This window comes from Spermophilus citellus (assembly GCF_964194105.1).
Source record: "Spermophilus citellus genome assembly, chromosome: X".
NCBI lineage: Eukaryota > Metazoa > Chordata > Mammalia > Rodentia > Sciuridae > Spermophilus > Spermophilus citellus.
The window spans coordinates 103,143,688-103,161,434 of NC_138190.1; the positions used below are offsets into that span (position 1 = coordinate 103,143,688).

General features: G+C 33.9%; 1 protein-coding gene across 1 annotated transcript in view; it reads left to right on the plus strand.

Moving 5' to 3' along the window:
* Nucleotides 1–2,183: 2,183 nt before the first annotated feature.
* IL1RAPL2 (interleukin 1 receptor accessory protein like 2) overlaps nt 2,184–17,747 on the plus strand; it is a gene marked incomplete at both ends in the record, with an annotated part of 1,059,270 nt that continues 1,043,706 nt past the window's right edge. The window contains one exon of the mRNA XM_081278297.1: nt 2,184–2,265. Coding sequence (XP_081134423.1) covers nt 2,184–2,265 — 82 coding nt within the window. The remainder of the gene's footprint in view (nt 2,266–17,747) is intronic.

Sequence of the window (17,747 nt, forward strand, 5' to 3'; positions counted from 1 at the left end):
GGAGGAGAATTGCTGGGGAGGAGATATAGAGAAAAGACAAGACATTTATCACTCTGTGTCTTTGGTTGGTCATAATTGCTCTTTTAGCTGTCTATAGGCACTATATAAATAGGTACTTCTTGTAATAGCCTGCTAATGAAAAGGTCCCCAAGTATGTCCTTTGGGCATTGGAAGACCCTTGCTTTTTTTTTTTTTTAGTACTAGGGATTAAACCCAGGGTGCTTAACCACTGAGTCACATTCCCAGCCCTTTTATTTTTATTTTTTTATTTGGAGATGGGATCTCACTAAATTGTTTAGGGACTTGATAAGTTGCTGAGGCTGGCTTTGATTTTGTTATCCTCCTCCTCAAGCCACTGGGATTACAGGCATGTGTTGCCATACCTGGCAACCCTTGTAAATTTTGATTACATATTCAGTTAGACGTTTAGCTTGTGCTTTCATGTCACTTTCCCCTTGTATACCTTTATCTTCCCCATGTTGCAAAGCAACCCACAAGAATGATCTATCTATCTATTCTTTCTTGGACCTTTGGATTCCAAATTCATCTCCAGTTCCTCTTGAGAAATTGAGATTTGCTGTGTGTTGGAAATAGGTGAAGATTAGTCCTGGCTCTCTTGTCATTTGGCCATATCAAACACACTATGCATCCCCAGGGTTGTTTATCTTTCCCTAGTGGTGCAGGGAGAAGTCCAGAATATCTGATGGTAAGCACAGGGTCAATTGGGAAAGGAAAAGCCTGTCTTCCACATCAAAATGTGACCTCATTATCCTTCCTAGTCCTCTTTGTTTATTGATGAGGTGAGTGGGTATTGATAAGAATTTAGCTTCATTGGTTTATTGAGCTGGTGGCCTCAGATACCAAACTCTGGAAATTTTCTGATTTTAGGATATCAGGCAAATCTTTGAGGCAATTTCTGGGAAAAGATGATCCCACTCAGCACTCAGTGTCACCCTGTTACTCTTATATTCTGGGTAAGGTTTTGTACTTTTAGGAACAAATCAATGATTGAAAAAAAAGAAATCATCATACAGAATTCTAGATATTTAAATGTTATCCCAAGGCTGTTCTTATCTTTCAGGTTTTCTTCCATTCATTATTTCAAAGATCCTATGCTTTCACCCTCATAGACCCCTTTGCCATTTTATATCTTGGGTTTATGATGAGCCAAATATACCACTGCAGGGCTTATATTCTGATTATTAAAAGACCCCAGATGAGCTACCATATAGGTAGCCAATTTGCTAAAAAATCTTAATGGGGACAACAATGTTAAAATAGTTTTTATTTATTTTTTTACCAAATACCTACTGATAATGTTGTTTCCATGTTATAGGATGGGAAGACTTCATTATATCTCACTTCTGTTTCATACTTTTTTTCAATAATTTTTTTGTTTTGTAACAGTTTCATCTCAAAGGTGTAAGATATAGTGCTGTCCATTTAAAAATGCCAGTGTCAAAGTTGAGTAGAATCTCTTCCTTTTACATAAACAAAATGATTATAAGTGTTGATAAATCTTGTGGATAAAATAAATAAAGAGGAAAACTAAAGAATAATGGAGTTAAGATTGGGTAGTTGGGAAAAGCCTTTTGGTGAGAATGAGGCATGTAGCATGTTAAGGAACTAACTCCAGAAAGACCTCCAAAAGCAGGATAAAGTACAAAGGTCATGAGAAGGAAATGACAAATAAAATGACCATAGTGACTTGGGTCACAGACAACAAGAAGAGTCTTGTTAAAAAAAGATAAAAAGATGCAGCTTGGAGTTGCATCTACTGGGGAGAAAGTCTACTGGGGAGAGTTTGATTTTACTCTAAATCTAATGCATGGTATTGAAGTTTTTAGTATGGAACTCTGATATGATTAAATATGAACCTTCAACTTTTCTTTCATTTGCATAAAAATGGAGCCAGATGTCACTAGATTACCATTATTTTGTAATGTGTCTTTGAGAAATGTAAAATTAGAAAGTTGAGAATCTCTAAATGCCTGGACAAGAAGTGTTTCAGATTTTGGAACATTTGCATAGACTTTATATACCTAATGTCATTTTGGGTTTGGGATTTTCAGATTAGGGATGCTCAACCTGTAGATGTTGTGTTGTTGAGGACAAGTTGTTTGGTTTAAATCCATCTCCTTTTTTCCTTTTCTTTTGACTTTTCAGGCACAACAAAGTGAACAATGAAGCCACCATTTCTTTTGGTCCTTGTGGTCTGTTCTGTATTCAGCACAAATTTGAAGATGGTGTCAAAGAGAAATTCTGGTAAGTTGCTGGCAACTTCTATTTGGTCAAAAATGTGTAGGTTTTGTGAGCATTCAGAGGGCATCTGTGCCTTTAACTGGGGATATCTTTAGACAAAGCACTTGCATTCTAGCTATATTGGAAAGTAGCCAAAATAAAAATGAGGTTTTAGCCTACCACTGAGAAAATGTTGGGAGACCAGTGAAATTTTGTTACACTTCAATGACCAGTATATTCTCAGTGGACAATGAAATGTTAAAGGCCTACTTAGAGTTGGTTACATTCGCTAGTGAATAAACACTTGGGAGCAAACATTTACAAATGAAAAGATAGGAAACCTTTAAAATATATATCCTTTGCCTCCTAATTGAGTGTATAGCAATATAATTTAAATGAAAAGTTTTGACAAATATCAGAAAGCATTAGTTCTTCATATTTCTACCAAATCCCTAACAGGCAGAGGTTTAAAGGCTGTAAGTTCAAAAATATTAGCTAATTGCCTGAAGAAAAATTTCTTGAGAAGAAGTATCTATTCCTAGAACATGGTGGTCTGGCAGGCAGCCATGATTGTATGAAGAGATATCGGTAGATATCCAAATCAAAGCTTAATCATTGTTTAATAACATTTGGATGGCTATACATATATATGCATAAATATATATATTTCATTTTCACTATATATTCTAACTATAATTACAAACCATGCATGACATTTTAAGAATTGATTTTCTGTCTGTAGTCATTCCAGAAGGCATTGAGGAATGTATTATGTGGAAACAAAAGATTATTCTGGGGCTTTCTACTGGCTTCTAATTCAGTTATTTCTCAGAATTAAATGTATGCGCTTTATTCTCTCATTAAGTATAAAATCTAGGCAATAAACTACAAACTTAATTTTCAAAGCAATAAATGCTGGATGGGGCTTGGTGTTTGGTTAATATTCGTTTTCTTAGGTAAGAATACTTGATAATGAAATATCTAACAGATAGTGGTGTTCTTCAGTTAATAAGTCTCTCATGAAAGTGGGTCACAGTCTATAACGTGGAGAAACAGTGCTAAAATCCAAAGCATTCTGAAATTGTAAAGGTAGGACAATATTCTGGCTTTCCCCCCACGCTTATATAGACTTATGTATTTAAATCATTTTAGTGTTATTGTGACTTTTTTTGGCTGTATTTGTGGGTCAGATTTTAACTATCATTTCTCCCACTTGGCATATCATTCATAGCTGCCTTTCCTTCCCTTACCTTTCATGTCACATTTTCACTTTGAATCTTGGTTCAGATTGATTGTTACTGAAATAAGACTTGGAGAGATTACTTACTGGCAAATGTAACCTGTTGGACTAGATCCCATTTTCTTTACCTGGTTATGTCATAAAGTCTGTAGCAGAGTCTGTAAGGAAAAAAAAATCTGTTAGAAATTTTTTTTCTGTTAGCAATTTAAAAAGTCACCTGTATTATGGTAGTTTCATTCAAGAAAAATCCAAACTAAAAACAAAAACCCCTCAAGGTACTTTCTATGCATTCTGTCTTACATCTTGGCTTATTATTTAAGAGGAGAGAGGTAATTAACAATATATACACATATATGTGTGGATATATGTGTGTGTCTGTATGTATATGTTTATATCTATATCTGGAATGTTGCCATTGATACACAGATATCATTCAGAGATCAACTTTTTAATGATTTGCCCCTTTATTTTTACTTGCTGTGGCTTAGTAGGGGATCTTTGTTTTGTTTTCTTAGTGTGGCCAAATGAAGTCAGCTTTATTGAAGAATCATTATACCAAAAAGTATTCCATTTAAAGTTGAAGTGTTTGAATATTTGAGTCTCTGCATGCCATTCCTTTGCATCCTCCTCCAGGACAATAGCAGTTGCAATATTGAAACAAAACTTCTTTTGGGTCTGGGGAGTAGAAATGGTTTGAAAGCACAGTTGGTCTTTTCCTGTTATGTCTTCCTATTTCTGTTTATGCTGTATATAGTAAAGGCAGAAAAGACTAGTAGATTGGCCTTGGTTTGTGCTTATCTGTGTGGTTTTGTTTCATAATACAGAAAAACTGGGTGAGGGATGAATAAAAGACATCCTAAATTGCCTAGAGCTGATGTAAATTGGAGGCGCTGTTCTTTGGACTCTTACCTCCTCTCCAGCCCTACACTTTGGTTAATAATATTACTTTATATAGAAAATAGAATTATTTAACCAGGCATGATGGTGCACACCTATAATCCAAGTAAATCTTACCTCCTCTCCAGCCCTACACTTTGGTTAATAATATTACTTTATATAGAAAATAGAATTATTTAACCAGGCATGATGGTACACACCTATAATCCAAGTAACTCGGGAGGCTGAGGCAAGAGTATTGCGAGGACATTACATTAAGAGAAATATCACATTACCGCACTCCTATGTGGAATGTTTAAAATTTTGTCTCAAAAATAAAGAATAGCTAGGTGCAGTAGCACATGCTTGTAATACCAATGACTCAGGAGGCTTAGGCAGGAGGATCATCAGTGCAAAACCAACCTGAGCAACTTAGTGAGACCTTTTCTCAAAATATAATATAAAGTCTAGAGATGTAATTCAATAGTAAAGTGCCCCTGGGATTAATCCTAGTCCTCCTCCTCTGAAACTAAATAATTTTTACTTTATTTATAATAGCCCTATTTGAATTGACTTATCTTTTGAAGAATATTAAGAAACTTGTGGGCTGGGCATGTGGCTCAAGCAGTAGTGCGCTCGCCTGGCATGCGTGTGGCCTGGGTTCAATCCTCAGCACCACATACAAACAAAGATGCTGTGTCCGTCAAAAACTAAAAAATAAATATTAAAAAATTCTCTCTCTCTCTCTCTCTCTCTCTCTCTCTCTCTCTTAAAAACAATGTGTTGGCAAATCTGCAGTGCAAGTTTTGCTTCATGTAGATTGTGAGGTCCTTTGCCTTTCTAATTAGAGAGATCTGGGTTCAAGCTCACATGGTTGCTCTTCGTGGTATATCCTGTGGAACTCAGAGCTTCTATTTTTCCCTTTGCTTCCCTTCCCCCATGTCAAAAATGAAGAATGATTGTATCCTTTATTCATTAGCATTTATGACTGTTTAGTGCCAGATGTGAAGCCAGTTATAATGATGTCTATGCAGTTCATTGTAGACAGGGATCCCTTTCACAGGGATTCCTACAAATGTGAATACCAAGGGTCTTCCTTATGCACCAAAGAGAAGAACCAAGAGATGAAACTTTCTTCTTATCAAACAAGGCAAAAAACTTAACAGGTTCAAGTTTTTTCTTCTTTTCTCCGTCTTTTTCCTCTTCCCTTCCCTTTCTTTTTTGCCGTGTTGGGGATCCAACCCATGGCTTCAAGCATTATAGGCAATCACTCTCCCACTGAGTTACACCCTCCCTCACAGGTTCAATTTTAAATCTACTCTGGGGGGCTGGGGCTGTAGCTAGTATGCATGAGCTATCATGCATGAGGCACTGGATTCAATCCTAAGTACCAAATAAAAATAAATAAAATAAAGGCATTCTGTCCATCTATAACTAAAATAAAAAAAAAACATCTACTCTGGGCATATATTGAAACAAACCTGATTTTGTCTGTTGTATAATTTTTAGAAATGATTTTGTCTAGTGTACAATTTTCAGAAATGACAACACAAACTATGTTTCAATGTAATGCCCATTGACACTAAGCAAGACCAGCCATCATTACTGGCTCAGGAAACAGCAAAGATGGATCTGAGACTGCACCTAGGGCCTGGAAGCATTAGAACATGCCAAAATCTCATGCCAAAATCTACAGCATGTACTTTTAAGGACTGTTGTTGATTGGCCAAGTGTGAGGTTGTTGGCACAGTATATTCATAATGTCCATAGTATTTGCATTCTCTAAATTTAGGACTAGATAAAGTCTACTATTAAAGATTGTTTTCTTAAAGCTCTCATCATCTGTTTCAGGAAATTGACTAATATCTAGAAAAATATTAGTTGCAGAAATGTTCATTTATTTTTCCAATAGAAGACACTTGCATATGAAAGTAATTTTAGTATGATGGGTGGGAGAAATTAGTCTCCATCAAGAAGTAGTCACTCAAAGTCTTCTATTAAGTATTTCTTTTTAAGCTGAAAAACTGTGTTCCCAGGTTATATATGGGCATTAAGCTTTCCCCTTAGCTTCTTTTTGACTTCTGTTGCTACTGCTGCTGTTGCTACACAAAAATGTGAGCTGTTATACAGTTGTTGGTCTTCAGCTGTCCCAAATTGTACCTCCATATAAGAGGAAAAAGACATCAATTTTATGGGAGAGCATGTTTAATTCTGAGATCAAATTGGGTCATCTTGTAGTCAGTTCATTTGTAAGATGATCATAGCAAATGGCTCTCAGTAATCTGCTATTGGGAAGAACATTACAAAGCTACCAAAATATCTGAATCAGCTAAAAAAATAGTTCCTAGTAGTAAGGAGGATGTGAAGACCTGTTGGTACACAGAGGGTACTTATAGATAAATTTTGGATCAATTTATATAGAACTGCTTAATTCCAGGTAATCAGGTAATACATTTATTGGAAGCTTTGAATTATGCATTGATAGTACTATGGAATTTTCTTGTCCTTGATGAGTGGGCAACAGTTTTTTCTCACTAGAAATATGTTACCTTTAGTATTTCCAGTTACCTAATGGAAGAAGACCATAAAGGCAGAATAGAGGTTATATGAGCCATTTCTGGCATAAGCTAGAAAAGAGTCACAAACTACTTCTAAGTGTAAAAAAAAAATACTTATCCTATGAAATAGAATGTTATATAATTAAAACGGAAGTGAAATATCCTGCTTTGAATTTTTCACATGCAGATGACATTTTGTTTTAAATTGCTGCCTAAAAGTAATGTTGCTGAAAGTATATTCATACTGTGTTTAGCTGTGGAGTACAAGATGAGTATATTAGAAGAAAGTTCAACAAGGTGCTATTTAATAATGAGCTAAGATCAAGGAGAAAATTCCTTCCTGTGATCTGTTCTTTAATTGATGGGGATAATCTGAGATTTGGTATTTGAGTACTTCTATCTACTTAATTAGGGTGATTTTTTTTGGAGGAAACTGGATCTTTGAAGGAAGGAAATGTGGTAATGGAAGGATTGGCTAGGTCATTGAAAGCATTATAGGACAAAGTCTGGATCATAAGAAAAGTTTTTTTTTTGAAGAAATTTTCCATAGTCTTACTGGTACACTATAGTTGTACATAATGGTGGGATTTGTTGTCACATATTCATATAAATTGGCCAATATTATTTCCCAGTATTTTCCCTTTCCTTTACTTCTTCTCCTGGTCCCTTCCTCTATTCTATTGATCTCCTTTAATTTTCATGAGATGCTTTCCACCTTTCTTTTCCATTTTTCTCTCTAGCTTCCACATATGAGAGAATACATATGACCTTTGACCTTCTGAGTTTGGCTTATCAAAGTTTAGAGCAAGTAGGGAATAGGTGGGGATGAGCCACATTAGTCAGAAAGAGGCTGTGACCTGAATTTAGCTGAATGAAACACTAATTGAAGAAGATGAAGGAAAAATAACTATAGGACTCTTTGTCACTGGGGTTTATATGGCCAAAAGTATAGCTTGTTGAATTATTACTGTATATGCAAAATTCTGCTAGTCCTGAGAGTAGGGAGAAAGAAAAATAAGTCAAAATTCACTCATTAAAAATACTTAACTTCATTGTCATAAATGACTGGCTAATCAAATCATGGCAAACTAATGGAACATTATATATCTCTCAAAATGACCAATATTTAGACCATATGCATACACAGAAATGTGAATATAAAATACTATCAAGTATAAAAGCAAAGCAAATAATGTTAAAAATAATGCATCTATTCTAATAAAATTTGAAAGAGAATTTGGAATGAAAATTTGCATTTATATTTAAATGGATTTTTTCTACAAAGGTGCTGAAATATATGATACAGTTAGCTGGAAGGAAACACTCTTACTGGAGAGGTTTCACATAGGAAACACTAGGGGAATAACACAAAATTTGATTCAATATTAAACTTGCACAATACAGGCCCCCAATGCTAGGGAAATCAGGGAAGGGTGGTCAGTAGTAGACCTTCTGTGGAAGATGAAGAACTTGAGGCAAGACTTGACAGTCAGGTAAAACCAGAATTAGCTGGAATGCGGGAGGAGAACTGTCAATGTAAAGGCACAGTATAAGTGAATAGGTAGATTTGGCAGTGAGAGTGGCATATGTGCCAAGGAGAGGTGTACATCAGCTAAGTGGGAAGCAGTTGAGGGGGGTTAGGCAAACCAAGCCAAAACTAGAGGCACCTGAATCTTAGTTAGAATGGTATAGCTTAGGAGTAGATTTTATTTTTCAGTAGAATAGTGATGAATGATGACTTTTGCAGTAATCTATAGGCTTGACTGCAAAGGGTAGCCAGGCACGGAAGAAAGAAGTCTAAAATGATTCTCATGGGGGAAACCAGAATTTGACTTGGGAATTTTACTGTAGGACAGATAGAAAATGATTTTAAAAAAACATTTAAAGCCTATAGAAAAGTTACAAGAATTGCACAATGGTCACTCATATACTCTTTACCTACATCCACAAGTAGTTTGCTGAGAGTTTTTACAATGAATCAGTAAGGAATTTTGTTAAATGCTTTTTCTCCATCTATTGTAATGATCAGATAATTTTTCTCCTTTATTGTGTCAATATAGTAAATTTAAATTGAAGCTTTCAAATGTTGAGCCAGCATTTGAAATTTTGAGCCAAAAATCAACCTTACTCAGTCATGATATTTTATTGGTCTTATGTATGACGGGATTTATTTTGCTATTTTTGAGGATTCTTGAATTGATATTTATGAATATACTGTTCCATATGTTTTTTTGGTAATACTTTCATTAGTTTTGGTGAAAGGATTTGGTTGGCTTAGGAAGTGTTATTGCCACCTCTATTTTCTTATATGTCAGCACTTCTTCCTCAAATGTTTGATAGTGTTGACCATTAGAATCATCTGGACTTTTGGGATTCTCTTTGTGGAACTTTTTAAAAATTAATGCTTTGATTTCTTTAACTGACACAAGTTACATAGATTTTAGATTTTTTTCTTCCTTATTGAGTCAGATTTCATAATTCATGTTTTTGAAAGAGATTTATCCATTACATCTAAGTTTTACAATTTATTGGTGTGGAGTCATATATAATATTCATTTAATAACTTTTTAATGTCTGTAAGATCTGTAATATCCCATCTTTCAATCCTGACATTGATTTTTTTTATTTCTCTAGATTGCTCTTGCTTGTTTAGGGATTTATCAAGTTTATTTTTAAGAACCACCTTTGACTTGTTTAATTTTCTTTGTTGCTTGTTTCTGTCTTCCTATTTACTTACTTTGGGATTAAATTGCTCTTTGTTCCCTAGTTTCTTAAAGTAGAAACATATATCATGGACTTTAAATCTTTCTCCTTTACTAATAAAACACCTTATTGAATCAGCAATTGTGATTTTTTATTATTATATAGTTTAAAATATTTTCCAATTTCCTTTGTGATTTATTCTTTGAACTAAAATTATGTAAAATTGTTATTTAATTTTCAAATATTTAAAGATTTTGTTAACATTGAATTTTAACTGATACACTATACATAAAAATGATACATATTAATGGGGTACCATGTGATGTTTTGATACATGTATACATTGTAAATATTTAAATCAGGTTAAAAATCTATCTCGCATATCATTTCGCTATGGTGAAAACTTTCACAATCCTTTCTTCTAACTTTGAAATGTGCAGTACCTCATTAATACATTAGCATTTCTAATTTAATTACATTGTTTGTATGTCAGAGAACATTCACTGTAAGATTTCAGTCTTTTGAAATTTGTTGAGATATATTTTATGTGCTAGTGTGTGACCCCTACTTATGAATCTTCCATATACATGTGTGAATTGTGATGCACAGTAGTCAGTAAATATCAGTCAGGTCAAGGTGGTCATACTATTTTTTTAATCTTTCGTGCCCTTACTGATTTTTTTGAATACTTGTTCAATCACTTACAGAGGGTTTCTAATGAATCTGTCTAATTGTCCCTTTACCCTTGTCATGAATTTTAAAACTCTTGTTAGTTACAAATGTTTGAAATTGGTTTGTCTTCCCAAAAGATTATCTTCTTATGTAATACTATTTGTTTTGAATTTTACATTGTCCCTGTTAATATATCTATGCTGCTGACTTATGTTTACAGTTTTTATGGTATATCACTTTCTATCCATTTATTTTCAACCTATTTGTAGTTTAAGTTTAAAGTGCAACTTTTGTAGACTGCATATTATTGTTTTATTTTTTATTCAGTCTGATAATTTCTGTCTTTTAGATTAAGTGTTTAATCCATTTACCATGAATATAATTATTGATATGTTTGAATTTAAGTCTACAAAATTGCTATATATTTTCAATTTTCTTTTTTATCATTATGTATCTGTTGCCCCATTTCTGATTTATGTTAGGTTAGATACATATTTTTTAGTATTCTATTTTGTGTCTTCTATTGGCTTTGTAACTATAATTCTTTTATTATATTTAGTGAATACGTAAGAGCAGGGGTTACATACCATGGCCTCTAGAACCAAATATAGCCCATAGCCCAAGCCCATTTTAGAAATAAAATTTTATTGAAAAATAGTCACACATCTGTTTGCATATTATCTATAGCTGCTTTTGTGCAGAGTTAAGTAGTTGCCACAAAGACTGTGTGTCTGACAAATCTTAAAATAGTTGTTACACAGCTCTTCACAGAAAAATAGTGCTTACTCCTACACTAGGGCTATATGCATCCTTAATTTTACAAAGTCCATACACATTCAATATTGTACATCTGTATATTTCACCCTGGAACCATTTTATTTACTGATTTTCTCTTCCAGCTGATCACTTCATGAATTAAACTTCCCAGATCACATGCCATAATTGACATTACACACTCACACTTTTTACTTCCACTTCAAAAATGTAATAACCTTCCAACAGTGTAAGTCTGTTTAGGTAGCATTCTATCTATCCTTCATGTTTTTTGTTGTTGTATCTTATACATGTATTATGAAACTCCCTTACACAGTTATCATTTTTTAAAACCATTTTCTACACAATTATAAGAAAACACAAATTATGTATTTTTTATGTATTAACCATTACTTATGCTCTATTTCCTTTCTGAAAATTTGAATTTACTTTTGATATCCTTTCTTTACAGGGGTAGATCATATTTACTATTTCTCATGGCATAGGTAGGATAAACATAAAACCTCTCAGTCTTTATTTATGTGAAAGTGGCTTTGTTTCACCCTCAATTTTGAGGATTACTTGCCTGGATATAGAGTGCTTGATTGGCAGCTTTATTGCTTAAATATGTCATTACTTAGTTTCCTGGCCTCTTTTCTTTCTAAAGAGAGACCATTGGTCAATCTTATCATTGTTCTATATATAATATGTTCTTTTCACTGGTTGCCTTTGCGGCTCTTTTTTTTTTTTTTTTTTTTTTTTTTTTACAGAGCTCTGACTTTCATGTGTTTATTATTTTCTCCATATTTATCATTCTTAGAAAAAGGTGAGAATCTTGAATCTTTAAGTTGATATTTCTCATCACATTGGAGAATTATCTTTCAAATAATTTTTCTGTGCCTTTATCGGACTCCTCTTTTTTGCAATCCCTGTGACACCTATGTTTGACTGTATTATATTGTCCTTAAGGTCCTGAGATTCTCTTCGTTTTACTTCAGTTATTTTCTGTTTTTAGGATTGGAAAGTTTTTGTTGATTTGTCTTTGAGATCACTGAATCCTTTTTCTACCCTCTTCTATAAAATCATCCACTGAAATTTTCATTTTAATTATTATATTTTTCAGTTTTAAAACTTCCATTTGTATCTTTTTCTAGTTTCCAATTCCCTTTTGGTATTTATTTGATCATTCATTCATTCATTATGGCCATGTTTCTTTATATGTTGGGTTATATTTGTATTAGTTCTTTGAACATATTTAATAGCTGCCTTAAATACTTTATCTACTATATTCCAATATATGGGCCATCTCCCGGTTAGTTTTTGATCTTTTTTTCCCTTGATGTGAATTACTTTTCTTGTCCATATCAAATGATTGTTTTATTGTGTACTAGAACTTATTGATAATATACTACAAACATACTAGATTCAGTTATGTTACTCTGAATGGTGTTGGTGTCTATTATAGTAGCAATTCAATTATTGATCTGTAACATTTGGAGCTTGGATTTAAACTTTATTAAACTAGATCTGTAGAAATCCCAAATTATGTCCCAGTCACCTATAACATATTTAAGGCTCAACCTCCAACTGTTTCTCTCCTGTATCTTGTCAGGGCTTAGTTGTGGGCTTTGCTATGAAGAGTCTGGCATAGGCCCTATGACATGTTTTTATTTTTTTAGTTTTTGTCTGAAGACAGGCCCTTTCTGGAGTCTTAGCTGGATACCCTAGTGTTAACAAGGTGTACCCTAACATTGCCTGTCTTTTATTATCACTATTCTGATAATAACCCTGTAGTGGTCACTCCCTGATGATAAGCCTTTGGTATTTTGGCAGAGCATGTTTAGTCCAGTCCTCAGTCAGGCACTCATGGAGAACTCTCTCATAGATTTCATGGGATCCCTTCTGTGAAATTCCTTTTACTGAAAGTTCTAGCTATTTTTGCAGCCTTGAACTCTGATCTCTATAGCTGCAGCTCAGTGTGACTACTGGGCTCTGTCAGGACTCTAACTCACCATGCCATAATTGGGGAATTGGACCCACATGGAGAGCTGAGTTGATTGTGGGGCTTACTTCATGAGTTTTTCTTTTCTCTGAGATCACAGACTTGCACTGCCTGAAAACTGTTGCTTCATATATATTTTACCTTTATTGTTGGTTACTGTGGGAGAGCTGGTCTCATTCCAATTATTTTGTCATAGCCTGAAGTAGAAGTTTTCCTGTTACCCCTGATATCTCATCATGATGTGAGCACTTTCTTGTTCACTATCATGAAGAAGATGGGTTAAGCTGACCTGGGTACTGATTTCTTTCTATGGAAAATGGTATTTAGGAACTACTTTTGAATTGTGATTTCATTCAGATCCATTCAATTCAAAATCCAGTGCCACATAGATCTTCTTCATCTTTTGCCATTCCATATTTTAATCTCCTTTTTCCTGTAGTGAGAACCTTCATTTTCATCAATACAATTGCACATGTTTTATCCTATAAGTTATTTAAAGTAGTTTCAGAATGACAACACCAAAACTCACTACCTACAACAAATTCAATAAAATACAAGATATTTTATGATTCCCTTAGAATTTATTCTATTAAAGCTGTATGGTTGAGTTCTGTGTGTAAAAATTGCTTGAATTAATTAATTTATTTCTTTCTGTGATCATGTTAATTTGATGTATAAGTAAGGTAATTTTCATCTGTTTCTGCAAAATTTGCTTTTTTGTCTTCTTAAAAATTTAAATAGCATAACATTTTTATCATTGGAAATTCAAAATCATAGAGAAAAGAATAGATCAAAGAAGTAATTCCAATACCTATCCTTTCTACCTGGTCTCACACATTACCCTATTTATAAATAATTTATTAACTTCTCATATTACCTTCCTTTTATTTTGCACAAATCAATGTATGTATTATTCTGCCTCTTTCACACACAATGTAATGAAGTATTTACTTTTTAGTTCCTGCTTCTTTTTTCATTTTATGTTGGAAATCAAGGAGTTGGGTTGTTTTGGTAGTTTTTTTTTTTTTTTACTTCAGTAGTGTGTTTACTAAAGGTTCAAATAACATCAAAATAGAAAACACTCTTACATTTTATTTCCCAGAGTTGTCATTAAATTTCAAATAAATTTTTACCTATAGTTTCTTTTTATTTATTTAGTTAGTTTATATATGACAGCAGAATGCATTACAATTCTTATTACATATATAGAGCATAATTTTTCATATCTCTAGTTGTATACATGGTATACTCACACCAATTCATGTTTTCATATATGTACTTTGTATAATAATGATCATCACATTCCACCATCATTAATAACCCCATGCCCCCTCCCTTCCCCTCCAACCCTTCTGCCTTATATAGAGTTCATATATTTCTCCCATGCTCCTGCTCCCTATCTCACTATGAATCAGCCTCCTTATATCAGAGAAAACATTCAGCATTGATTTTGGGGGGGATTGGCTAACTTCACTTAGCATTATCTTCTCCAACTCCATCCATTTACCTGCAAATGCCATGATTTTATTCTCTTTTATTGATGAGTAATATTCCATTGTGTATATATGCCATTTTTTATCCATTCATCTATTGAAGGGTATCTAGTTCCACAGTTTAGCTATTGTGAAATGTGCTACTATAGACATTGATGTAGCTGTGTCCCTGAAGTATGCTGGTTTTGGAAATCCATATGCAACAAAATGAAATTAAACCCCTATCTCTCACCATATACAAAACACAACTCAAAATGGATCAAGGACTTAAGAATACAACCCAAGACCCTGCGTCTAATAGAAGAAAAAGTAGGCCCTAATCTCCATCATGTGGGATTAGACCCCAATTTCCTTAATAAGACTCCTGTGGCAAAAGAATTAAAATCAAGAATCAATAAATGGGATGGACTCAAACTAAAAAGTTTCTTCTCAGCAAAAGAAACAATCTGTGAGGTAAATAAAGAACCTACATCTTGGGAGCAAATCTTTACCCCTCACACATCGGATAAAGCATTAATCTCTAGGGTACACAAAGAACTAAAAAAGCTAAACACCAAAACAAAACAAAACAAAACAAAAAACCCAATCAACAAATGGGCCAAGGACCTGAACAGACACTTCTCAGAAGATGATATACAATCAACAAATACATGAAAAAAGGTTCATCATCACTAGCAATTAGAGAAATGCAAATCAAAACCACTCTAAGATTTTATCTCACTCCAGTCAGAATGGCAGGTATTATGAAGACAAACAACAACAAGTGTTGGTGAGGATGTGGGGAAAAAGGTAAACTCAAACACTGCTGGTGGGACTGCAAATTGGTGCAGCCAATATGGAAAGCAGTATGGAGATTCCTTGGAAAATTGGGAATGGAACCACCATTTGACCCAGGAATCCCTCTCCTTGGTCTATAGTTTCTTTTGATATATATGGCATCTAACCAAAATTATATATATTTTCAAAGTTGAAATCATACTTCACATATGTCCTCTAACTTGATTTGTTACCTCACATAGTATCTATATCTGGCCTCTACATATAATTCATACTTTTAATTACTATACAGTATTTCATTGTGTGAACTTTACAATTAAGTCTGTGGTATATTTATGGTGATTAGAATTTTATCCCTTAGTTTTGCTATTTCAAAACAATGCTGCAAGGAACACCCTAGTACATAGATTTTAGTGTTCTAGAAGAATAAATATTTTTGTATGATAGATTCCTAGAAATGAAAGGTTGTACAAGAAGAACAGCAAACCATATACTGAAAATCTCTGCTTATTCCATTCAGTTAGGCAACAAAGAATGACAGAGAGAAGAATGTGAGTTAACAACTAAGTTGGTTATTATTTAACATTGACAATATCGGATATGATTGAAATATTAAAGTCTTTATGACACTGGTTCTTTTTAAATAAGAATTTATACATAATTGGCCTAATTAAATAGTTAATTGAAAAGTCATAAAGTCCAAAAATGATTACATGTGGTGATCATGTCCAGGTCTGTAACATCCAAATGTAGAAGTTGCCAAGCTTGATATCATGTTGGATTTGTTAATGTCCACAGGGTTAAACAATGAGAGAGATGTAAGAATAATTGAGCCTACTATTAATTTGAATTCTGATTTCACTCATCCAAAAGAACAGACAAGAACCTCAGTGCATATGTTCCTTCTTGCACTGTTGTTTTGGAATGGAACGATATTGTATTTGCTGGAGTGGAGAGGAGCTTTGAATGCCTCTTATTTCTGCCAGGGTTAAGTCTATCATAACCCAACTCATGTAGGCATGTCAGGCTAGAGTGCATCTCATGTGGTTCTGCTGACTTCTACAGGTGTAATTTGCCCTAAACGAAATATGTGCTCTGAAAAAGTACACCTTTAATGCCTACTGTAGTTTTGTCCTTGGGGAAATCTGACACCCAAAGATTTGCTAAAATATGCATGAAACCCCTAGTCTGTCAGAGAAATACTCACTATGTAGTTTAAAACTTTTGTTCATATTACTAATTCTTACCCTCTTTCTTGCTTCCATATTTTTATTTAAAACCATTATAGAGAAACATGATATTTTGTGAGGGTTTTACCAGAATCATTCTCCTCTAAAAGAAATGCTTTGACATTTAATGAACTTTCCCCAAGTCAAGAGTCAAGCCCTGTTTCTTTCTGTGGTATGACTTAGGAGAACACTGTATTTTAAGTGTGTGCTCCATAAATGGCTTCAGACAAGAAACACATGGTTTTAAGAGGTTCTTGTTAAACTCTTGAGATGAATGACATGTATTGGGCATCACTACTTTGTGGAGAAATAAGACAGTGATTGCCTAAAATGAAAATCTGCTAAGGAATATCATAGGAACATGAATTTATTAATTTATCAAATATGCAGGCAGACTATATATTTTTTTTTTTTTTGCTGGGTACCTCCATCTTGTCAGAAATAGGCAAGACATGCCTTTTTCTCCCAAGGAACTCAGTCTGTCATAGGGGAGAGGGAAACTCATATGCATTGGATGCTGCTATATGCTAGCTACTTTACAAACACTGTCTCCTCATATAAAAGTGATGAGGTATACAGCAGTTAATTTACAGATAGGGAAATATACGTAAAATATCTGCTCTAATTTTAGAGATAGGGAAAAAGAACCTTAGAGTGGCAAAATAATTTGACTATTTCTACATAGTTTAGAAAGTGGCAGAGGTAGGATTTGAACCTGGATTTATCTGATTTCTGAATCCTGCTCTTAAATACTCTGCCATGATGCACCTTTGTGTGTACTTAAAATGTGTCATTAGATGTCAAAGCATTCGGCTTCTTTTATAGAAGAGAAAACTTCAGCTCAGGGAGGGTGAGCTTAGTTGAGGTCCCCAATTATTAGGTGGAAAATCCAGGTTTGACATCATTGGCTGATTCCAAAATTAATGCTTTTGTCACTACACCATAGATACAACTTATTTACAATTATTATACAAGTTATAATATGTAAGAATCATGTAAAAGACATATATATATTTCAGATGAAGGAGATATTATTTCTGGCTGGGGTAGGGGATCAGGGAAGGCTTCGTGGGTGAGGTGTCATTTGATATTGAGTGTGAAGGCTTGACTGGGAATAGTGATGTGAGACAGTATTCTGAGCAGAGGGAACATCTGGAACAAATGTATGGATGCATAAAGTGCAAGCTATTTTTGAGTACTAAG